Raw genomic sequence first — 18,434 nt, 5'->3', positions numbered from 1 at the left:
TCAGTTGACCACTGCCTCAAACATTATTTAAATGTAGGTTTCAGTGTAGATGTTATAGCCCAAACGTATATATTATGGTCATTTTTGGTGTTTTTCATATCTTAAATTTTAGTGCCAGCTAAAGTAGGTAGAAGAAGGAGCCTTCATCTGTCACATATACATTACAGAACAGTGAAATTCTTTTCTTCGCGTATTCCAGCTTGTTAGGACGTTGCACTCAGAGCATAGGATCAGGCAGGATACAGCACCCCTGGAGCAGAGAGGGTTAAGGGTCTTGCTCAAGGGCCCAACAATGGCAGCTTGGTAGTGCTGGGGCTTGAACCCCCACCCTCCTGATCAATAACTAAACATTCAAGCATCCGCAATATTACTGGCGTGAGCAGTTTGAAATATCATCCCTACTACTTTGTTTCAGTCGAAAGCAGCTAGTCAGAGCATTTTTGGGCAGAGCCGGTGCTGTCCAATTTGGAAGGGAGCATAAAGACAGCGGTCTTCTAAGGTTCCTAATGAAAGATGAAAAAGAATTGCCTGTCTTTCTCTGAGGAGGCAATCTGATCATTCTGTTTCCCAGACAAGAGTTTTGGGAAAGGTGCACATGAACTATCCCTCTGACTGTGTAAGTTAATTAGCTGTCTTCTCATGAAGTTTTTCTTTACTGTTTTAATTAGGTCATCATTTTCATATTATATCATAAACTGTGATAAAGAGATAAAAGATCTTATTACAATATGGAATTTTATTCTTGGCACATTGCTGTTATGTATCAATGCCTATCAGAGTCCTTTATTTGAATGACATGAGCGGACTATCAGTATTAGTTGATCTGTTTTCAGGTTGTCATGGTCTTCATGACCATTAACACAGGCAGAAGGTATTAACCTCATCTCAGATTATTACTGGGTGAGCCAGTATCTCTGAGTGTATCCACTCTGAGTCAGACTTTCCCTCTCTCTGATGGACTCACGGCTGATTTAGCTGTGATACAGCTAACATCGCCAGGGTGTATTTAGGGAATCCTGTTGGGTATGTCACATTAATAATAACTCGGTAATTATGTTTTGCTTTCATGTGATTATGTAGTGCTGTGTTAAGTAACAGGTGTACACGAGGCTACGCCTATGTTTACGACATCAGCTTGGTTCAGTGGCCTGAAAGAAATATCTTTATGTTGCAAATTTATTGCTGTAGACAGGATATATGGTATTTCCACCTCAAAAAAGACTGGACTCTGAAATGCATTACTGACTTAAAACAGCATTAGTGCAGGTGTTAGAGGAAAAGTAGAAGAAGAGAGATGAAGCTGCTCAAACGCCCTTTATTGTAGTGGAGCTAAAGTGTGGTTTAGCCGCCGTCAGCTCTAAAATAAATTCGTGGCCACTTAATGTGCACGCAGTGACATTTACTTGCCAATAAAAAGCTTGTGAGTGAATGTTTGATGGGTAGCACTTGTGTGATAATGTGAGCTTTTTTTTTCTGTAAAGAGCACCAGTGAACAGCTTGAATTTACTCTAACAAGAAACATCTTTCCTCAAGTGGGAAAATGAAACCCAACACCTAACAGATAAATGCTACCTACTAGGAGTAATATGATTTCCTGCTAAATTGTAAACTTATTAACTCTACAGTACACATGTTGTGATGACCTGGCGACTTGTCCAGGGTGTACCCCGCCTTTCGCCTGTAGTCAGCTGGGATAGGCTCCAGCTTGCCTGCGACCCTGTAGAACAGGATAAAGCGGCTAGAGATAATGAGATGAGAGATGAGATGAGTACACATGTTGAACTTGGATTTTTAATGGAACACTTTGACAAAAAAAAAATTACATGAGGTTCCCCTTAATTCAAAATCTTATTTGCACTGCAGCTGTGAAGCTAATGTCGCTAACAAGTAAATCAAGCTTGGAGCTAGAAGTTTAGCATCATCATCATACTTCATGTTTAAATCAAGGCCAGTTTGATAAATTTTATTCCATCCAGAGAGATGCGTCAGTGATGTTACAAGCAAGATGTTTCTCTGGAAGAGATTTTGACCCGCTCTGACATGCTGTGTTTATTCGTCTTTGTGTGCATATACAGGGAACCTTTAAACACTGAAAACAAAATCTTGTGTGTTTGCTGATGGGCTACAGCAAAGTGTGTGTGGCTGGTCATCTGTCATATCAATCAGTTTTTGTTTTTTTTTTGAAAGTAGGTGGTTCTTTGTCAGGTTTATTGATGAAAGCGACCTGAATCTCAAGCAAAATTAGAGGTATGGCTTGTGAAACTACGTAACCCCTAAATCATTCAGAGCTTAAGCATGATGAGTAGGATTTGTCAGTGCAGAACTTAGCAGGAACCCTCTCCAGATAGATTACATTATCTACTGAGTTTATTAATGACTTTAAATATACTCTCGGTGGAATTCTAGCTGGTACAAGGGGAACTAAAACACTGGAGTGATTTCTTTACTCATTCACCCCACCTCCAATCAGGCTTATAGTACTTGAGTCTGACTTGTGCCCTAATTTTAAGGATTTGTGACTTGACTTGGACTGGAGCACTGATGACTCGGACATGGACTTGGACTCGTGCATTAATTGCATTCAGGTTTGTAAACTGGAGAAGAGAACTCGGGTTTTTTCTTTATTTTTTGTAACATGCCATAATAATTTGGCATAAGATGTTTATATCTGGCGGCACGGTGGTGAAGTGGTTAGCGCTGTCGCCTCACAGCAAGAAGGTCCTGGGTTCAAGCCCCGGGGCCGGCGAGGGCCTTTCTGTGTGGAGTTTGCATGTTCTCCCCGTGTCCGCGTGGGTTTCCTCCGGGTGCTCCGGTTTCCCCCACAGTCCAAAGACATGCAGGTTAGGTTAACTGGTGACTCTAAATTGACCGTAGGTGTGAATGTGAGTGTGAATGGTTGTCTGTGTCTATGTGTCAGCCCTGTGATGACCTGGCGACTTGTCCAGGGTGTACCCTGCCTTTCGCCCGTAGTCAGCTGGGATAGGCTCCAGCTTGCCTGCGACCCTGTAGAAGGATAAAGCGGCTAGAGATAATGTGATGTGTGTGATGTTTATATCTACATACATTTTTATGCTAATTTTGTGCAAGAGATTGCACATTCACCTGTTCATACGTCATGTCCAGGAACAAACTAACGTTAATGGCGCTAAAATGCCTGGAGAGAAGCCCCTAGGATTGACCGCTTTGCTTATACAGACTTCTCCTGCCGTGGGAAAAATGCACTGCTATGTGTTCCGTATGTAGAAGAACTATCGAGGAGACGACGGGAACAACCTTGAACTTCAACCATCATTTGGCAAGACTCCACCCAGAGAAGTGACACACTATGTTCATTGCTCTGTTGATAGCGGGACTTGCTTGCTGACCGATGAACTCACTAGTGTTAACCCTCTCTCATATTATTTGCCCTGTTGATAGTGGGGCTTGTGTTGGAATCAACTCGGATCCGTAGTGGGCTTGACTCAGACTCGACTTGGATCAATAGTGGACTCGACTCAGACTAGACTCGAAATTTTCTTTAATGAGTTGGACTTGACTCAGACTTGAACACTGGGGACTTGAGACTGGACTCGGACTCGAGGTTTAGTGACTTGACTACAACACTGCCTCCAATACATGTACAAATCCCTGTCACTCTACAGCAACCAGTGGATTTCAGCCAAAATAGCACTACAGTGTCACTCAAAAGTGTGGCCACCCCAACTCTTTCATAGGTTTTTCTGTATTTTGACTATTTTTTACACTGTAGAACAATACTGAAGACATCAAAACTATAAAATAACATAAGGAACATTTATAGGATTATGTGGTAAACAGAAAAGTGTTAAAAAAACAAAATATGTTTCATATATTAGGTTCTTCAAAGTAGCCCCCGTTTACCTTGATGACGCTTTGCACACTATTGTCATTATCTTAACCAGCTTCATGAGGTAGTCACCTGGAATGCTTTTCAATTAACAGGTGCCTCGTCAAAAGTTAATTAGTGCAATTTCTTGCCTTCCTAATGGGTTTGAGATCAAACAGTAAATAGTAAATAATAAAAATACAGTAAATAGCCCTATTCCACAACTGTAGTAATCCATATTACAGTGGTGCTTGAAAGTTTGTGAACCCTTTAGAATTTTCTATATTTCTGCATAAATATGACCTAAAACATCATCAGATTTTCACACAAGTCCTAAAAGTAGATAAAGAGAACCCAGTTAAACAAATGAGACAAAAATATTATACTCGGTTATTTATTTATTCAGGAAAATGATCCAATATTACATATCTGTGAGTGGCAAAAGTATGTGAACCTTTGCTTTCAGTATCTGGTGTGACCCCCTTGTGCAGCAATAACTGCAACTAAACATTTCCGGTGACTGTTGATCAGTCCCGCACACTGGCTTGGAGGAATTTTAGCCCATTCCTCCATACAGAACAGCTTCTGTTGGTGGGTTTCCTCACATGAACTGCTTGCTTCAGGTCCTTCCACAACATTTTGATTGGATTAAGGTCAGGACTTTGACTTGGCCATTCCAAAACATTAACTTTATTCTTCTTTAACCATTCTTTGGTAGAATGACTTGTGTGCTTAGGGTCATTGTCTTGCTGCATGACCCACCTTCTCTTGAGATTCAGTTCATGGACACATGTCCTGACATTTTCCTTGAGAATTCGCTGGTATAATTCAGAATTCATTGTTCCATCAATTATGGCAAGCCATCCTGGCCCAGATGCAGCAAAACAGGCCCAAACCATGATACTACCACCACCATGTTTCACAGATGGGATAAGGTTCTTATGCTGGAATGCAGTGTTTCCCTTTCTCCAAACATAACGCTTCTCATTTAAACCAAAAAGTTCTATTTTGATCTCATCAAGCCACAAAACATTTTTCCAATAGCCTTCCGGCTTGTCCATGTGATCTTTAGCAAACTGCAGACAAGCAGCAATGTTCTTTTTGGAGAGCAGTGGTTTTCTGCTTGAAACCCTGCCGTGCACACCATTGTTGTTCAGTGTTCTCCTGATGGTGGACTCATGAACATTAACATTAGCCAATGTGAGAGAAGCCTTCAGTTGCTTAGAAGTTACCCTGGGGTCCTTTGTGACCTCGCCGACTATTACACGCCTTGCTCTTGGAGTGATCTTTGTTGGTTGACCACTCCTGGGGAGGGTAACAATGGTCTTGAATTTCCTCCATTTGTACACAGTCTGTCTGACTGTGGATTGGTGGAGTCCAAACTCTTTAGAGATGGTTTTGTAACCTTTTCCAGCCTGATGAGCATCAACAACGCCTTTTCTGAGGTCCTCAGAAATCTCCTTTGTTCGTGCCATGATACACTTCCACAAACGTGTTGTGAAGATCAGACTTTGATAGATCCCTGTTCTTTAAATAAAACAGGGTGCCCACTCACACCTGATTGCCATCCCATTAATTGAAAACACCTGACTCTAATTTCACCTTCAAATTAACTGCTAATCCTAGAAGTTCACATACTTTTGCCACTCACAGATGTGTAATATTGGATCATTTTCCTGAATAAATAAATTACCAAATATAATATTTTTGTCTCATTTGTTTAACTGGGTTCTCTTTACCTACTTTTAGGACTTGTGTGAAAATCTGATGATGTTTTAGGTCATATTTATGCAGAAATATAGAAAATTCTAAAGGGTTCACAAACTTTCAAGCACCACTGTATGTCAATAAATGCTTCACTAATAGAAATGACATCCGTCATTACTGTAAGACATGAAGTGACTTTTAATGAATTAAAAATACCTTTATCTTTCTATTTCAACTATTTATGCCGAATCATGACAAAATAAACTTAAGAATAAATTTACAGATTTTGTAAGCTCACGAGTTTACAGTTTGGAAGAATTAACTTACATTAACAAACATATTTTGATCAATAGGCCTAGTAAACATGACACTGAATGTCAGATGATTGTTATTTTGTTTTCTCCATAGTGGCTTGGGAGATACTGACATACTAAGTGAGTTACTGGTTTATTGCTGCAGTCATCACTCCAAATAATTTATTTCATAATGATATAATAGCCACATCAGCAAACCTCACCAGCTAAAACCATTCCTAACCTACTTAGCTATAATAAAAAATAAATAAGATAAGATAAAAATAACTTCTGCATAATTGCATCCCTGGTTTTAATTTCTCAGGTAATTATCAGTTCTGTGTAAAACACCATTTGTCTGCATGTTAATGGAACAGACAGTTAAATGTGGAGGGTTTCCAACAGCAGCTTTTCTTCATCATGTTAAACAGTGCCACATGTGGACACACACCTTTTCACACATCCACAAAACAACAGACATTCGTTTCGTAGGTTGTTGGACAGGAGATTTAACAGCTTTGTATGGAAGCACCTTATTTTCCTGTTATTGCTCAAGTGTCTAAGGGTTCGTAGTTGGAGGAGCATGCATTCAGTCTGTGAATTCCAAACACAACACTGTGGAATGTTCCAGAATCGCATCAGAGTAAACACATACAACTGCAAGAATGCGTCTTAATCTCTTTCCTTTCTCTCACACACACAGCGCACTCTGAGCACAGGGCACTTGCTTCTTTATTTCTGTTTCACTGACAAATCTGCAGAGACTCACACACTCCAACATAAGTGACTGACTGATTACTTCATCTCGTGCACACGCACGCACACACACACACACACACACACACACACACACACACGCACACACCTACATACATGCCCATTACCGGAACTGGTCCACCATGTCTCAAGAAGGTTCATTCACTGTATCATAAAGAACATCAGAAAAACTGCAGTGTTTGAGAGAGAGATGGAGACTGATCATATTTGATTTCTCCAAGAAAAAAAAATATAGCTGAACATCTGGTCCTGTGCTTTCATGGCAAAAGAAGATCTTTAGTGAGGAATCCAGAGGCCTCATCATTTAGAAAAGTAGAGAACATGCTCAGACCAGCGGTGGCTCTGTTAAGCAGTTGGGGACGTTTGCTGCCAGGCTTTCGAATGTAACTCCACTTTAAATCAATAAAATGTTAATCTGATTTATCACCTTTATCCTATACTGAATGGAGCACTCTCTTCCTGGGCATGAGTGCTCATTTAGCCCAATAAATTTTTCCAGAATATCCTATTTGTGTGTGTGTGTGTGTGTGTGTGTGTGTGTGTGTGTGTGTGTGTGTGTGTGTGTGTGTGAGATCAAGAGTGCAGTATAATTCCATTTAAAATGCAAAAAACCCATCATAAAAAAACATAATTACTGCTGCAGACATTGACTCAATAAAAATTGTTCTGTTTTAATTATTATATTACTAGCTGATATATTATGAAAAACAATAAATCTTATTCATTTCTTACAGTTAGTATTGCTTCTAATATTTAACGTTAATAGAATTGCAAACTGACATATAGCATTAGAGAGGCAGTAATACATCTCTCTCTCTCTCTCTCTCTCTCTCTCTCTCTCTCTCTCTCTCTATGTTGTTTATGTACATCAGGGTGGAGTAATCTAATGGAGACCATCTGTTGTTAAATAAACAGCATATGCTGGCACATTTCTGTCTCTTTTACACTTCTGTGTAAAGAAACTAAGCTAAGCCAGACAAGTGCACCTTTTGACAGTGCAGTGATTAAACACGCCATAAAACACATCATTAAATATTGCACAGACAAACGCACTCGTTCAATTACTGTTAATGCTTTGCATTTGGTTCTTTTTTACCAACATCCTTTGTTGCATTAGTTAATAGCCCATAAGTAATGGAACAAAAGGAATTAACATCTGCATTAACTGATTTTTTTAATGTTGAATAAATTATAAATTGTGCTCGTCAGATTTCATGATTAAATTAGAAGGGCACTTGGTAGAGTGCATACCTCTGCCAAGCCACATATTCAGATTTGTATCAAAATCTAATCATTTTTTCTTTGGCCCATCTTTCCTCAATTTCATCAAACTCTGTTCACTACTTTTTTTTAGTTACATTGGCAACAGACAAACAAACAAACAGAGGTGCAAACATAACCTCATCCAACAAAGTTGGCGGAGGTAATTAAATCCATAATGAACAATATGAAGCTACGAGCTCAGGATAACATTAACATACAACCCTGTTCCCAAAAAAGTTGGGATGCTGTGTAAAATATAAATAAAAACAGAATGTGATGATTTGCAAATCATGGAAACCCAGTATTTAATTGAAAACAGTACAAAGACAATGTATCAACTGTTGAAACTGAGAAATATAAGCTCATTTTGAATTTGAGTTTTGAAATTTGGGTTGTATTTACAACACATTCTCGCATTTATTACTTCCTAAATGTGAATTGATGGTGAAATTCATGGCATTAATGTCATCTAATCACATTTAATTCCTTAAATGAGCTAATATTGTCTTATGTTAGTCCTTTAAATTATTAATGTAATACTTATTAAAGTATTAGTTCATACTATAAATGATAAAGGTGTAAGTAATGTAGTTAAATGAATCTTAATATAAAGCATTACTATTTTGACGAACAGTTTTTTCCCACATTTATTACAAAATGTTTTTGAACAGTTTTGATAATGGCAGTTATCGCTTTTGCCCTTCCTAATGGTTCCTTCCTCCTGTACTCACTATGTTTTAACTTAAACAAAATGTTGTCAATTAGGACTTGTACCCAATGCCTGAAGCCATTTACATTGTTTGAGGAGTGTAAATGTTTGTGTCTGTGTGAGTAATTGGGTAGGAATTATCCTGTATCCTTGCCTCAGTGTATTTTCTAATCTCAGTGGTAGTGTAGTATTTGTAATGGTATGAGCCCAGTTGATGTGTCAGTCAAATGGTTTAAATTGCAGCATGTTTTGTAACGAGACTCCAGTTCACCTTTACGCCAGTTGGTACACTTTGAGCTGCTGTACTGGAACACTGGAGCTGGGTACAGTGAAAGAAAATCTATTGTGACAAATATTTTTAATAAAACCTGACAAGATTTGGGAGACAATAATTATGAACAATTCATCTAGAAGTGTTTTTTTTTCAGAATCTGATTCACTGTTATTCAAATTTGTTTTTAAGAGGAGTTTGTCCTGGTGACTGTTCACACATTAAACATATTAAATTTTTTAAAAATGCAAAAGGATTAAACAGCAGCAGTGGAGCAGTCAGCCGCAAATCTAATCTCTTCCTCACTATTTTCAGTGGTTGCCATGCTTAAACATCCAGTATTATTTCTCCTATTAGACTTGCTCTGATTGGCTGTTGGAAGCCAGAGAAAGCGACTGACTTCATCCTTTCTGAAGTGCTCATGGCTGTACCCTACTCTCTGCAAAGAATACACTCCACAGTGTGAACTATGAAGAGTCATCATGTGTAGGGGTCGAAAGTTATGGCCATTAAGAGTGAACTTCAGCATCATTTCTTGAAACAGATGTTAACATGCTGTCTCACAGTTACTGAACCTGATGTAAACAGCAACAAGTCTAACAAATGTGTAAGTAACAGATGCGTCCATTCACGAATTATTTGTAGCCTAGCTAGTGTGAGGTATCTAATGCTCGTTGACGAACTAAAAGTTAGCAATGAGATTCGTCAAAATGTCTACAGTTAGCAGGGTGATTCTGTGATTTGCGATGCCATTTCTGTCCTGGTTACAAATATGTATATAAAGGTAAAATACATTTTAAACATATGTAGTGTCCCTCACAATGACCCATGTACAGTACATATCTCAGATTAATGTAAATCATTAATAGAACAGCACTGAGAAAACGTCTTGAAATAGCTTGAAATGTCATCATTAAAATACGGTACATCAAAAAATCTTATTTTTGCATTTGTTTGTGAATATCCCAAGTTGCATTATCTGAATTTCCTGAAGATAAAAAGCACTCTTATTTAATTAGTTATTTTCAGTATTGCGATATTGAGGCCACTTTGACTGTACAACCCTGTTACTCAAATTATATATGAAGAAGAAAAAATAAACCATTAATAATAAAAGCAGAAGTGGCTTAATGGGTTAAGGCTCTGGGTTTCAGTGGTTCAAGCCCTAGTACCACCAAGCTGCCCCTGTAGGGCCCTTGGGCAATGCCCTTAACCCTATCAACTCGGTCTATCCACATCGACCTCACATACAAGTAGGAAAAAGATATAAAAAGAAAAAGCCATGGATAATAAATAAAATTTTAAGTGTCATTCATAAGTGTCATTAAGGACATTCAAATTATCTGTAATGATGCTGCTGGAATCTTAATTTCCCTGAGGGAACCCTCCCAAAGGGATCAATAAAGTTTTATCTAATCTAATCTCGAATGTTCTCATGCCATGAGCATTGATGCTAGTTATTTATTTGCAAGCTATTTTTTTAATGAAGTTTAATTTTTAGGAGTTACAAGGGCTGAATGTCCCTTCATTTGTGGAAGCTCATCCAGCTCACTGTGCATAGTTCACTGATTGTAAGATTTCATTTATACCTCAACTTGAGCTGTAACTGCTGTTATAGATGAGCTCAAATCCACCAGATACTGATGTCTGATTTTGTGGTGTCTGATTCCATTCAGACACCATAAAAGGTCTCAGGAGCAGAGTCTCCATAAGTTGGGCCATTTGTTTTAAAGCTGCTCCCCCCCCCCCCCCCCCCAACACTTCAGTTTGGCACGACTGTACACATGGTTGTCCTGAGTGCTCTTCTTTCAAAAGTCCATGCAAAGGCTTCAGACTTGACTCCAGTTACTTTGTTTGGCACTGTGTATCTGCATCTAAGAGAGTTGGGACCTTAACCATACACCTGCAGTGAAGGTATCAACTATATTTAGTATTCAGAGATAAGAGCAATAAAACAAATTACCTACTGGTACCAGTGAAACTTTTGATTATTGTCCAGCTCTCTCTAGCACCATGGTATTTTTAGGAACACTCCTCTAAACAATACAGGATATTTAAAGCCTGAGATAGATCATCACACGTTATCTCTCCTGATATACACTGCTATTTATGTCTCTTCCTGTTCGAGTTATTTAATGGTTTTATTGCAGCATGCTTTAAATCCATCAGGATGTTCCACAATACAGAAATCCATACACATACCTGAATATACTGTATGTATGTGTGTACTGTGCTAATTTACAGAGGACATAAAATAGAAATTGTGCAACAAACAAAAAGAATGTTTCAGTAATTAGGAATAATATTTTAAAGTAAACAAATTTCTAGAGAGTGAAGAGCTCAGGAAAAACAGTAGACCATTTTTAAGTTGTAATGTTTCAGTTGCTTTAGATCACTTCACTTCATTCATTCATTCACTTCTTCACTAAATTAGGTTCTCACTAACATGTTCTCGCCTGACTTATTTACATCCATCCATCCATCCATTATCTGTAACTGCTTATCCTGTGCAGCTGGGATAGGCAAGCTGGAGCCTATCCCAGCTGACTACAGGTGAGAGGTAGGGTACACCCTGAACAAGTCACCAGATCATCGCAGGGCTGACACACAGACAAACAACCGTTCACACTCACATTCACACCTACGGTCAATTTAGAGTCCCCAGTTAACCTAACCTGCATGTCTTTGGACTGTGGGGGAAACCGGAGCACCCGGAGGAAACCCACACAGACACGGGGAGAACATGCAAACTCCACACAGAAAGGCCCCGGGGCTTGAACCCAGAACCTTCTTGTTGTGAAGCGATAGTGCTAACCACTACACCACCGTGCCACTCCAGATTTATTTACTGACTCATTTATTCAATCGCAGTTCTTTTTTTTTAAATTCATACAGTCACTAACTTATCTAACTACTGGGGCTGTAATGGTATAATGTATGGTATTTTTTCATTTAGTATGAGTCTCCATGTCATACAGTACATTCAGCACTGCATAATAAAGTAGGTTATTCATCATAAAATATCACTTCTCATGATAACATAAGGTATAATAAACATTCAAACTTAATCAAGCCCACTGTCCCTCCTCTGAAAAAGCAACTTCCTTTTTAGATCTAATCCAGTGAGGCTATGAGGATTTTTTTTTAAAGCTTCTCTTAAGCAGACTGTTTTTCATGAGCGAATGTACTAGTACGGTATACTACATTACAGGCATTTAGCAGACACTCTTATCTCAAGCGACGTACAACAGGACTCTGATATACCCATAGTAGTGGGCAGCCTGGGGAGCATTTGAAGGTTAGGTACCTTGCTCAAGGGCACTTCAGCCATTCCTGCTGGTCTGGGGAATCGAACCAGCAACCTTTTGGTCCCAAAGCTGCTTCTCTAGCCTTTAGGTCATGGCTTCCCCCATAGTGTACTAGTTGCTAAATTCAGCACCAAGTTAGTACTGGAAACTTCCTGCAAATCTTTAAGGTCTGGTGTTTGGAAGCAATTTGGCTTCCCAGAATGTTATGATGCTGATGATAGACTGGTACCAAAATCCAGAATTGTGACACCCAAAGGCATTTTTGAGACAAAGTCGGCAAACAGTCTTATTTTGTCAATTTGGGTGTGCCGAATTCAAATCTGCAATATGCCGAGCTCTATCTGACCTCTGTTGACCTCTAGAGGTCATTGAACTTTGGGCCTGTAAACGTCTCAGCTGAACCCAGTTTCTCAGCTTTCTAAGGAATGAAATGTACTAAAATGATTAATGAAGTTAGCAAATGGCCTTGTTTGTTAAATGTTTGGGTGCTGAATTCATTTTTCATTTGTAAAACGACATATGACCTCTGATAACCTCAAGGTCATTAAACTTGGCCTATAGGCCTATGCATTTAACGGCATTTTTAAACTTACTTTACTCCCCCAAAAAGAATATGAACAGACAAAAAACAAATAGAAAGGAACAAATACAACATTAAATGCCAGTCCATGTACATGTGACTTACTTTTCACAATGAGAATGCCTAGACGATCACCTTACATAATATCGCATTACATTTAGCGGTTATTGTTTATACAAAGCTACTGAAAAAAGGACAGATTCAGCAGCATACAAAATGTGGGGGCATACAGGGTATACAGGTTAATCAGGGTTAGTATATATGAGAGTTTTTTTCTTTGTTGTTTGTTTTTTGTTTTGTTTTGTTTTAAACGGGGTAAAGCCTTTACAAAAAACAAACAACAAAGAAAAAAACTCTCATATATACTAACCCTGATTAACCTGTATACCCTGTATGCCCCCACATTTTGTATGCTGCTGAATCTGTCCTTTTTTCAGTAGCTTTGTATAAACAATAACCGCTAAATGTAATGCAATGTTATGTAAGGTGATTGTCTAGGCATTCTCATTGTGAAAAGTAAGTCACATGTACATGGACTGGCATTTAATGTTGTATTTGTTCCTTTCTATTTGTTTTTTGTCTGTTCATATTCTTTTTGGGGGAGTAAAGTCAGTTTAAAAATGCCGTTAAATGCATAGGCCTATAGGCCAAGTTTAATGACCTTGAGGTTATCAGAGGTCATATGTCGTTTTACAAATGAAAAATGAATTCAGCACCCAAACATTTAACAAACAAGGCCATTTGCTAACTTCATTAATCATTTTAGTACATTTCATTCCTTAGAAAGCTGAGAAACTGGGTTCAGCTGAGACGTTTACAGGCCCAAAGTTCAATGACCTCTAGAGGTCAACAGAGGTCAGATAGAGCTCGGCATATTGCAGATTTGAATTCGGCACATGCCTTTAACTCCTTAAATAAGCACTTTTTTGAATTTTGGTACCAGTCTATGACCAGTAATTGTTGGACTGAATAGTTACAGTGTGCTGAACCCTCTAGATATGTGTACAATACACCTAATACCTGATACCACAAGTATACGACTAACATGGGTGACTTTAGCACATATGCACAGCAAACTCTGTACTGCACTTAGACAGCTGTTCCTTGCTAATTCAGTCCTGGCTAAAGAAATTACCATGACTATTGGGAAATTCGTATTTGGCAGTGGAAAAGACAGGATTCAGAAACACATCTGGAGCTACACAAAGTTCATTACTCTAAACACAACTAACTAACAGCGGAATAAGAAAAGCCTCATGTTTCAGACACTCCCCCTTGTGAGTCACACCAGTAAAAGCTTATCCATTTTGCTACATTCTCATGTACAGCTTTTGTTTCATCATCTAAAGTCCCAGTTATTTTACTTTTATAATATCCAATATTTTCAGAGGTTCGGCAGGAGTTACAGTTGCTTTTAAAGGTAGACTGCCTTTCAGATTTTTCAAGTGTAGGTCAGAAAAATAATTTTCCCTGACACCCAATTATTTTTGTTCAGTGGACTGAAAGCTACTGAATTCGAATCACAGACTTCCAATTTTATTAGTTTTTTTTAAATAGAACAATTAATGAATTTAGGGCCACGTGGCCCTAAATTCTCTGCTATTTTTTCCTGCTTCAACATGAGCTAGTTCAAGATACTATGTCATGCATCACGTGGTGGGCTTTCTCCATTCGAGCAAGACATTGTGGGATACAAATTTGAAACAGGAGAGAAAACGGAGGACGTGAGTGTGCAAATGAAACGTGAAATACCGACTACAGTAACAGAAAGCCAGAAGAAAAGACATTAAGTTGCGAAGGAAAGGAAACGCAGGACCAAACTAATATTGGTGGTCAGCAAGCACCTTGATGTGATCAGCTATCATTCTGTCGTTTAGCAACAGAATGATGTAACTGTCAGTGCACGGTCAAAGGTAAACTGGTAGATGGCAGTAATACAACACTGTGGATGCCAGCTGCCGTAAAACCCAAACGAAGAAGAAGGTAAAATGCGCATGCACACACGGACTTCCTCTGTCTGCTTGATTGCGCAAAGCGAGTGATTTCATGCACGTTATTTGCTAGGGAATACCCTCAAATTAAATAACTTCCCAGCCACAGAACAGCCTGATATTTTGTGAGATATTACAGAAATAAACATATATCACAATGACCACATTTCAGAAGGAACTAAATTTCACTGATTTTATGAAATTGAAAGGCCGTCTAGCTTTAACTGTGCAGACACTAGATGGCTGTCATAACTATTGGTGTAACATGTTGCGATTGTTGTGTTTCAGATGGCAAGAGGTGGTGGAATCAGCAGGATCCCATTGCAACATCTGCCCAGTATCACCTGACCTACTGGAAGGTTTGTATTTACACACACACAAAGGGGGGAAAGTCATATCACTCATTAGTTCATTAGTAGCAGGCCATTTGGTTATATTGGTGTCAGAGAGTTTCCTGTCCCCAGCATATCACATCCTCCTGACCAGACATGCCTCATACTCATCCAATAGACACTCTCTGAAATTTTTACTCATCACATACACTCACATGGGGGCGTATTGGGTGTTAGTTAAGTAATTAATATTGCATATGTGAGCGGATGCTGAGGAGCCTGGAATCATATTGTTCATGGTGTAGTGTAGCAACAGAACATCTAGTGTGCAACAGGTTCATTCAACTTTCCTGTTGTGATCATTATTTAGCAATGTTGAATCCCAATTCCGGCAGCACGGTGGTGTAGTGGTTAGCGCTGTCGCCTCACAGCAAGAAGGTCCGGGTTCGAGCCCCGTGGCCGGCGAGGGCCTTTCTGTGCGGAGTTTGCATGTTCTCCCTGTGTCCGCGTGGGTTTTCTCCGGGTGCTCCGGTTTCCCCCACAGTCCAAAGACATGCAGGTTAGGTTAACTGGTGACTCTAAATTGACCGTAGGTGTGAATGTGAGTGTGAATGGTTGTCTGTGTCCATGTGTCAGCCCTGTGATGACCTGGCAACTTGTCCAGGGTGTACCCCGCCTTTCGCCCGTAGTCAGCTGGGATAGGCTCCAGCTTGCCTGCGACCCTGTAGAACAGGATAAAGCGGCTAGAGACAATGAGATGAGATGAGATGAATCCCAATTCCAGGGTGGCATGGTGGTATAGTGGTTAGCACTGTCGCCTCACAGCAAGAAGGTCCTGAGTTCGAGCCCAGCGGCCGGCAAGGGCCTTTCTGTGTGGAGTTTGCATGCTCTCCCTGTGTCTGTGTGGGTTTCCTCCGGGTGCTCCGGTTTCCCCCACAGTCCAAAGACATCCAGGTTAGTTTAATTGGTGGCTCTAAATTGACCGTGAGTGTGAATGGTTGTTTGTCTCTGTGTCAGCCCTGCGATGATCTGGCGACTTGCCATGGTGTACCCCGCCTCTCACCCATAGTCAGTTGGGATAGGCTCCAGCTTGCCTGCGACCCTGTAGAACAGGATAAGCGGCTACAGATAATGGATGGATGGAATCCCAATTCCCTGAGCCAACTCTTTAGTTTTAACAGGACTATGCAATGGATATAAAAATGTTAAAGTGCAGGGTTTTGTGAAGTAGAAAAGTGAAACCAATAAATCGTAGCTGTTGTAGCTATGTACAATAAAGATACAGTTGCTGTGAGTTAACTTGCCGCATTGAGAAAATGTTGAAATTTCTGTCTATACATTGAGAAGTTCAGATAGGGAAGCTGATAGTTTTTCCCTGAATACGGTAATTTTCACACAACAGGGTGATATACTTTCTCTGAGCGATGTGAACACAACATTTTTTAAAATATTACATCACAGGGCAGCTAAACACACTTAGGGTGGGGATGCTGTCTTCTTCTGCATATGTGAACTCACATTCCCATAAAATTGATTAGTGTTGCTCTGATTGAGACGGGAGAGAGTAGTGCCATTTTGCTCTCTTGGATTCCCAGCCATGGATGACAGTAGATGTTGGCTTCACTGGGTTTTGATCTCATAATCTTGTACCACTCAGGAGTGTGGAGTTTCAGAATAATCATTAGACAAGCCATTTAGAAAAGGATGACCCTCCTTTGCTTTAAATATTCCCAGTCTATCTTCTCTTCATTTTAGTGAATCACTATTAAACAATACAGGTGTAATGGAAACCCACTATGCTTAGTTCAAAATGACCGTGAACATCTGTAGAAACCTGTAAAATGAGAAATATGATTTTTAAAAAATTATATTTAGTAATTTTAACTGAAAAGACACATTGATAGGTGTTATATAAAACACTTGCTTTGTGGTTAACACATTGGAAAAAAATGTTGATTATTCAGGTCCAAGGTGTGACACACAACACAGTAGCATGGCAGAAGGGAACCGTCAGGGCCTTCTAGGCCTTCAGAGAAGGCCCAAACATATCAGCATTTCACAGGTTATATTTAATTTCTTTCATTCTTTAATTTCTTTCATAATTTCATTTTAATTATTCTCTTCTAATCCTAATTTGGCCTCATTTTCTATCAAATTTCCTTCAGAAATGAAAGGGTTACTGTCCTGAAAACATTAAAATCGAGTTATCTATTGAAATTTGTTTGTTTGTTGTCTCTAGGCTGAGAAGAGTTTAGAGCTGGCTCACTCATTGGTTAGGACTTCATTGCCGGGACAGAAGGCCATGGCAGTGTATGTTTATGTTGGAAGTGACAGATGAATTAACCAATTAAATTTTGATATATAATGGGAGAGACCTCAAATGTATCACCCTCGGCCTTCTCAAAGGCTAACGCGAGCTTAACCACGAGTCAGCGGCATCAGCATGGCAGTGAAGTCACCTTCCAGCCGGTGTAGCGTTTGTTATTAGTGTTAGCGAATGCTAATGAAGCAGTCAAGCCAGTGCTATCGAGAGCAAGTAGCACAGGCTAACGAATGAGAAACTAAGATTTCTGTCTCCAGACTCTTCTTCCACACACACTTGCTACAGTATTTTTCACTCATACTTAAGTATTCATTTCCCTATATAATTTACTTAATTACTTTTAAAATCAACATCGACAACTACACACAATGGAGCGACCTGGCAGCCTGCCACTAATCTCCTGCAAAATCCTTTGCCCTGTTGCTTTTTTGGTGTCTGGCTAAGTTTTGCTGAGCTGAAGTCCCAGCTCTAATAGTAACGGTTCACCACTGTAGCATGATATATATGGGATAGCAAATACACAACAGTGTGAGATGAGTGCAAAATATACAATAAATACACAGGACAATGCATACACAAGGCAATTAATATATATGACAATAAATACATAGGGCAGTGTGTACTGACTGGACAGGACAACAAAACAGTATTGGATGGTTTATATGACATGGAGAGTGGCATGGTGGTGTAGCAGGTAGTGTTCCAACTGCACAGCTCCCCAGGGTCCCCAGTTTGTTTCTGAGCTCGGGTTACTGGCTGTGTTGAGTTTCACACGTTCTTCCCGTGTTTGTGTGGGGTTCTCAGGTTTCCTCTCACTGTCCAAAAACATGCAGGTAAGCTTCCTAGGTGTGAATGGGTGAATGGGTGTGTACATATGTTTCCCTGCAGTGGACTAACATTCCATCCGAGGTGAATTGCTCCTCGTGTTTCAACGAGAGAATGCGGATCCGCCACGACCCTGACCCTGATGATGAATGAATGAATATATGGCATTGTGGAAGAAGAGGTGAATTGCTGCATGGTCGTGTATTCACAG

General features: G+C 39.6%; 1 protein-coding gene across 1 annotated transcript in view; it reads left to right on the top strand.

Annotated features, from left to right (window-relative positions):
- The window catches only part of LOC132884468 (persephin), a 48,356-nt gene that overhangs the window by 1,774 nt on the left and 28,148 nt on the right, over positions 1–18,434 (top strand). Inside the window, exon 2 of the mRNA XM_060918322.1 lies at positions 15,032–15,102. Within this exon, the coding sequence (XP_060774305.1) occupies positions 15,032–15,102 (71 nt within the window). The remainder of the gene's footprint in view (positions 1–15,031; positions 15,103–18,434) is intronic.

This window comes from Neoarius graeffei, chromosome 4, assembly GCF_027579695.1.
Source record: "Neoarius graeffei isolate fNeoGra1 chromosome 4, fNeoGra1.pri, whole genome shotgun sequence".
Lineage (NCBI taxonomy): Eukaryota > Metazoa > Chordata > Actinopteri > Siluriformes > Ariidae > Neoarius > Neoarius graeffei.
Note: the sequence above shows the minus strand (reverse complement) of the source record. Positions and strands in the feature narration are given on the sequence as shown.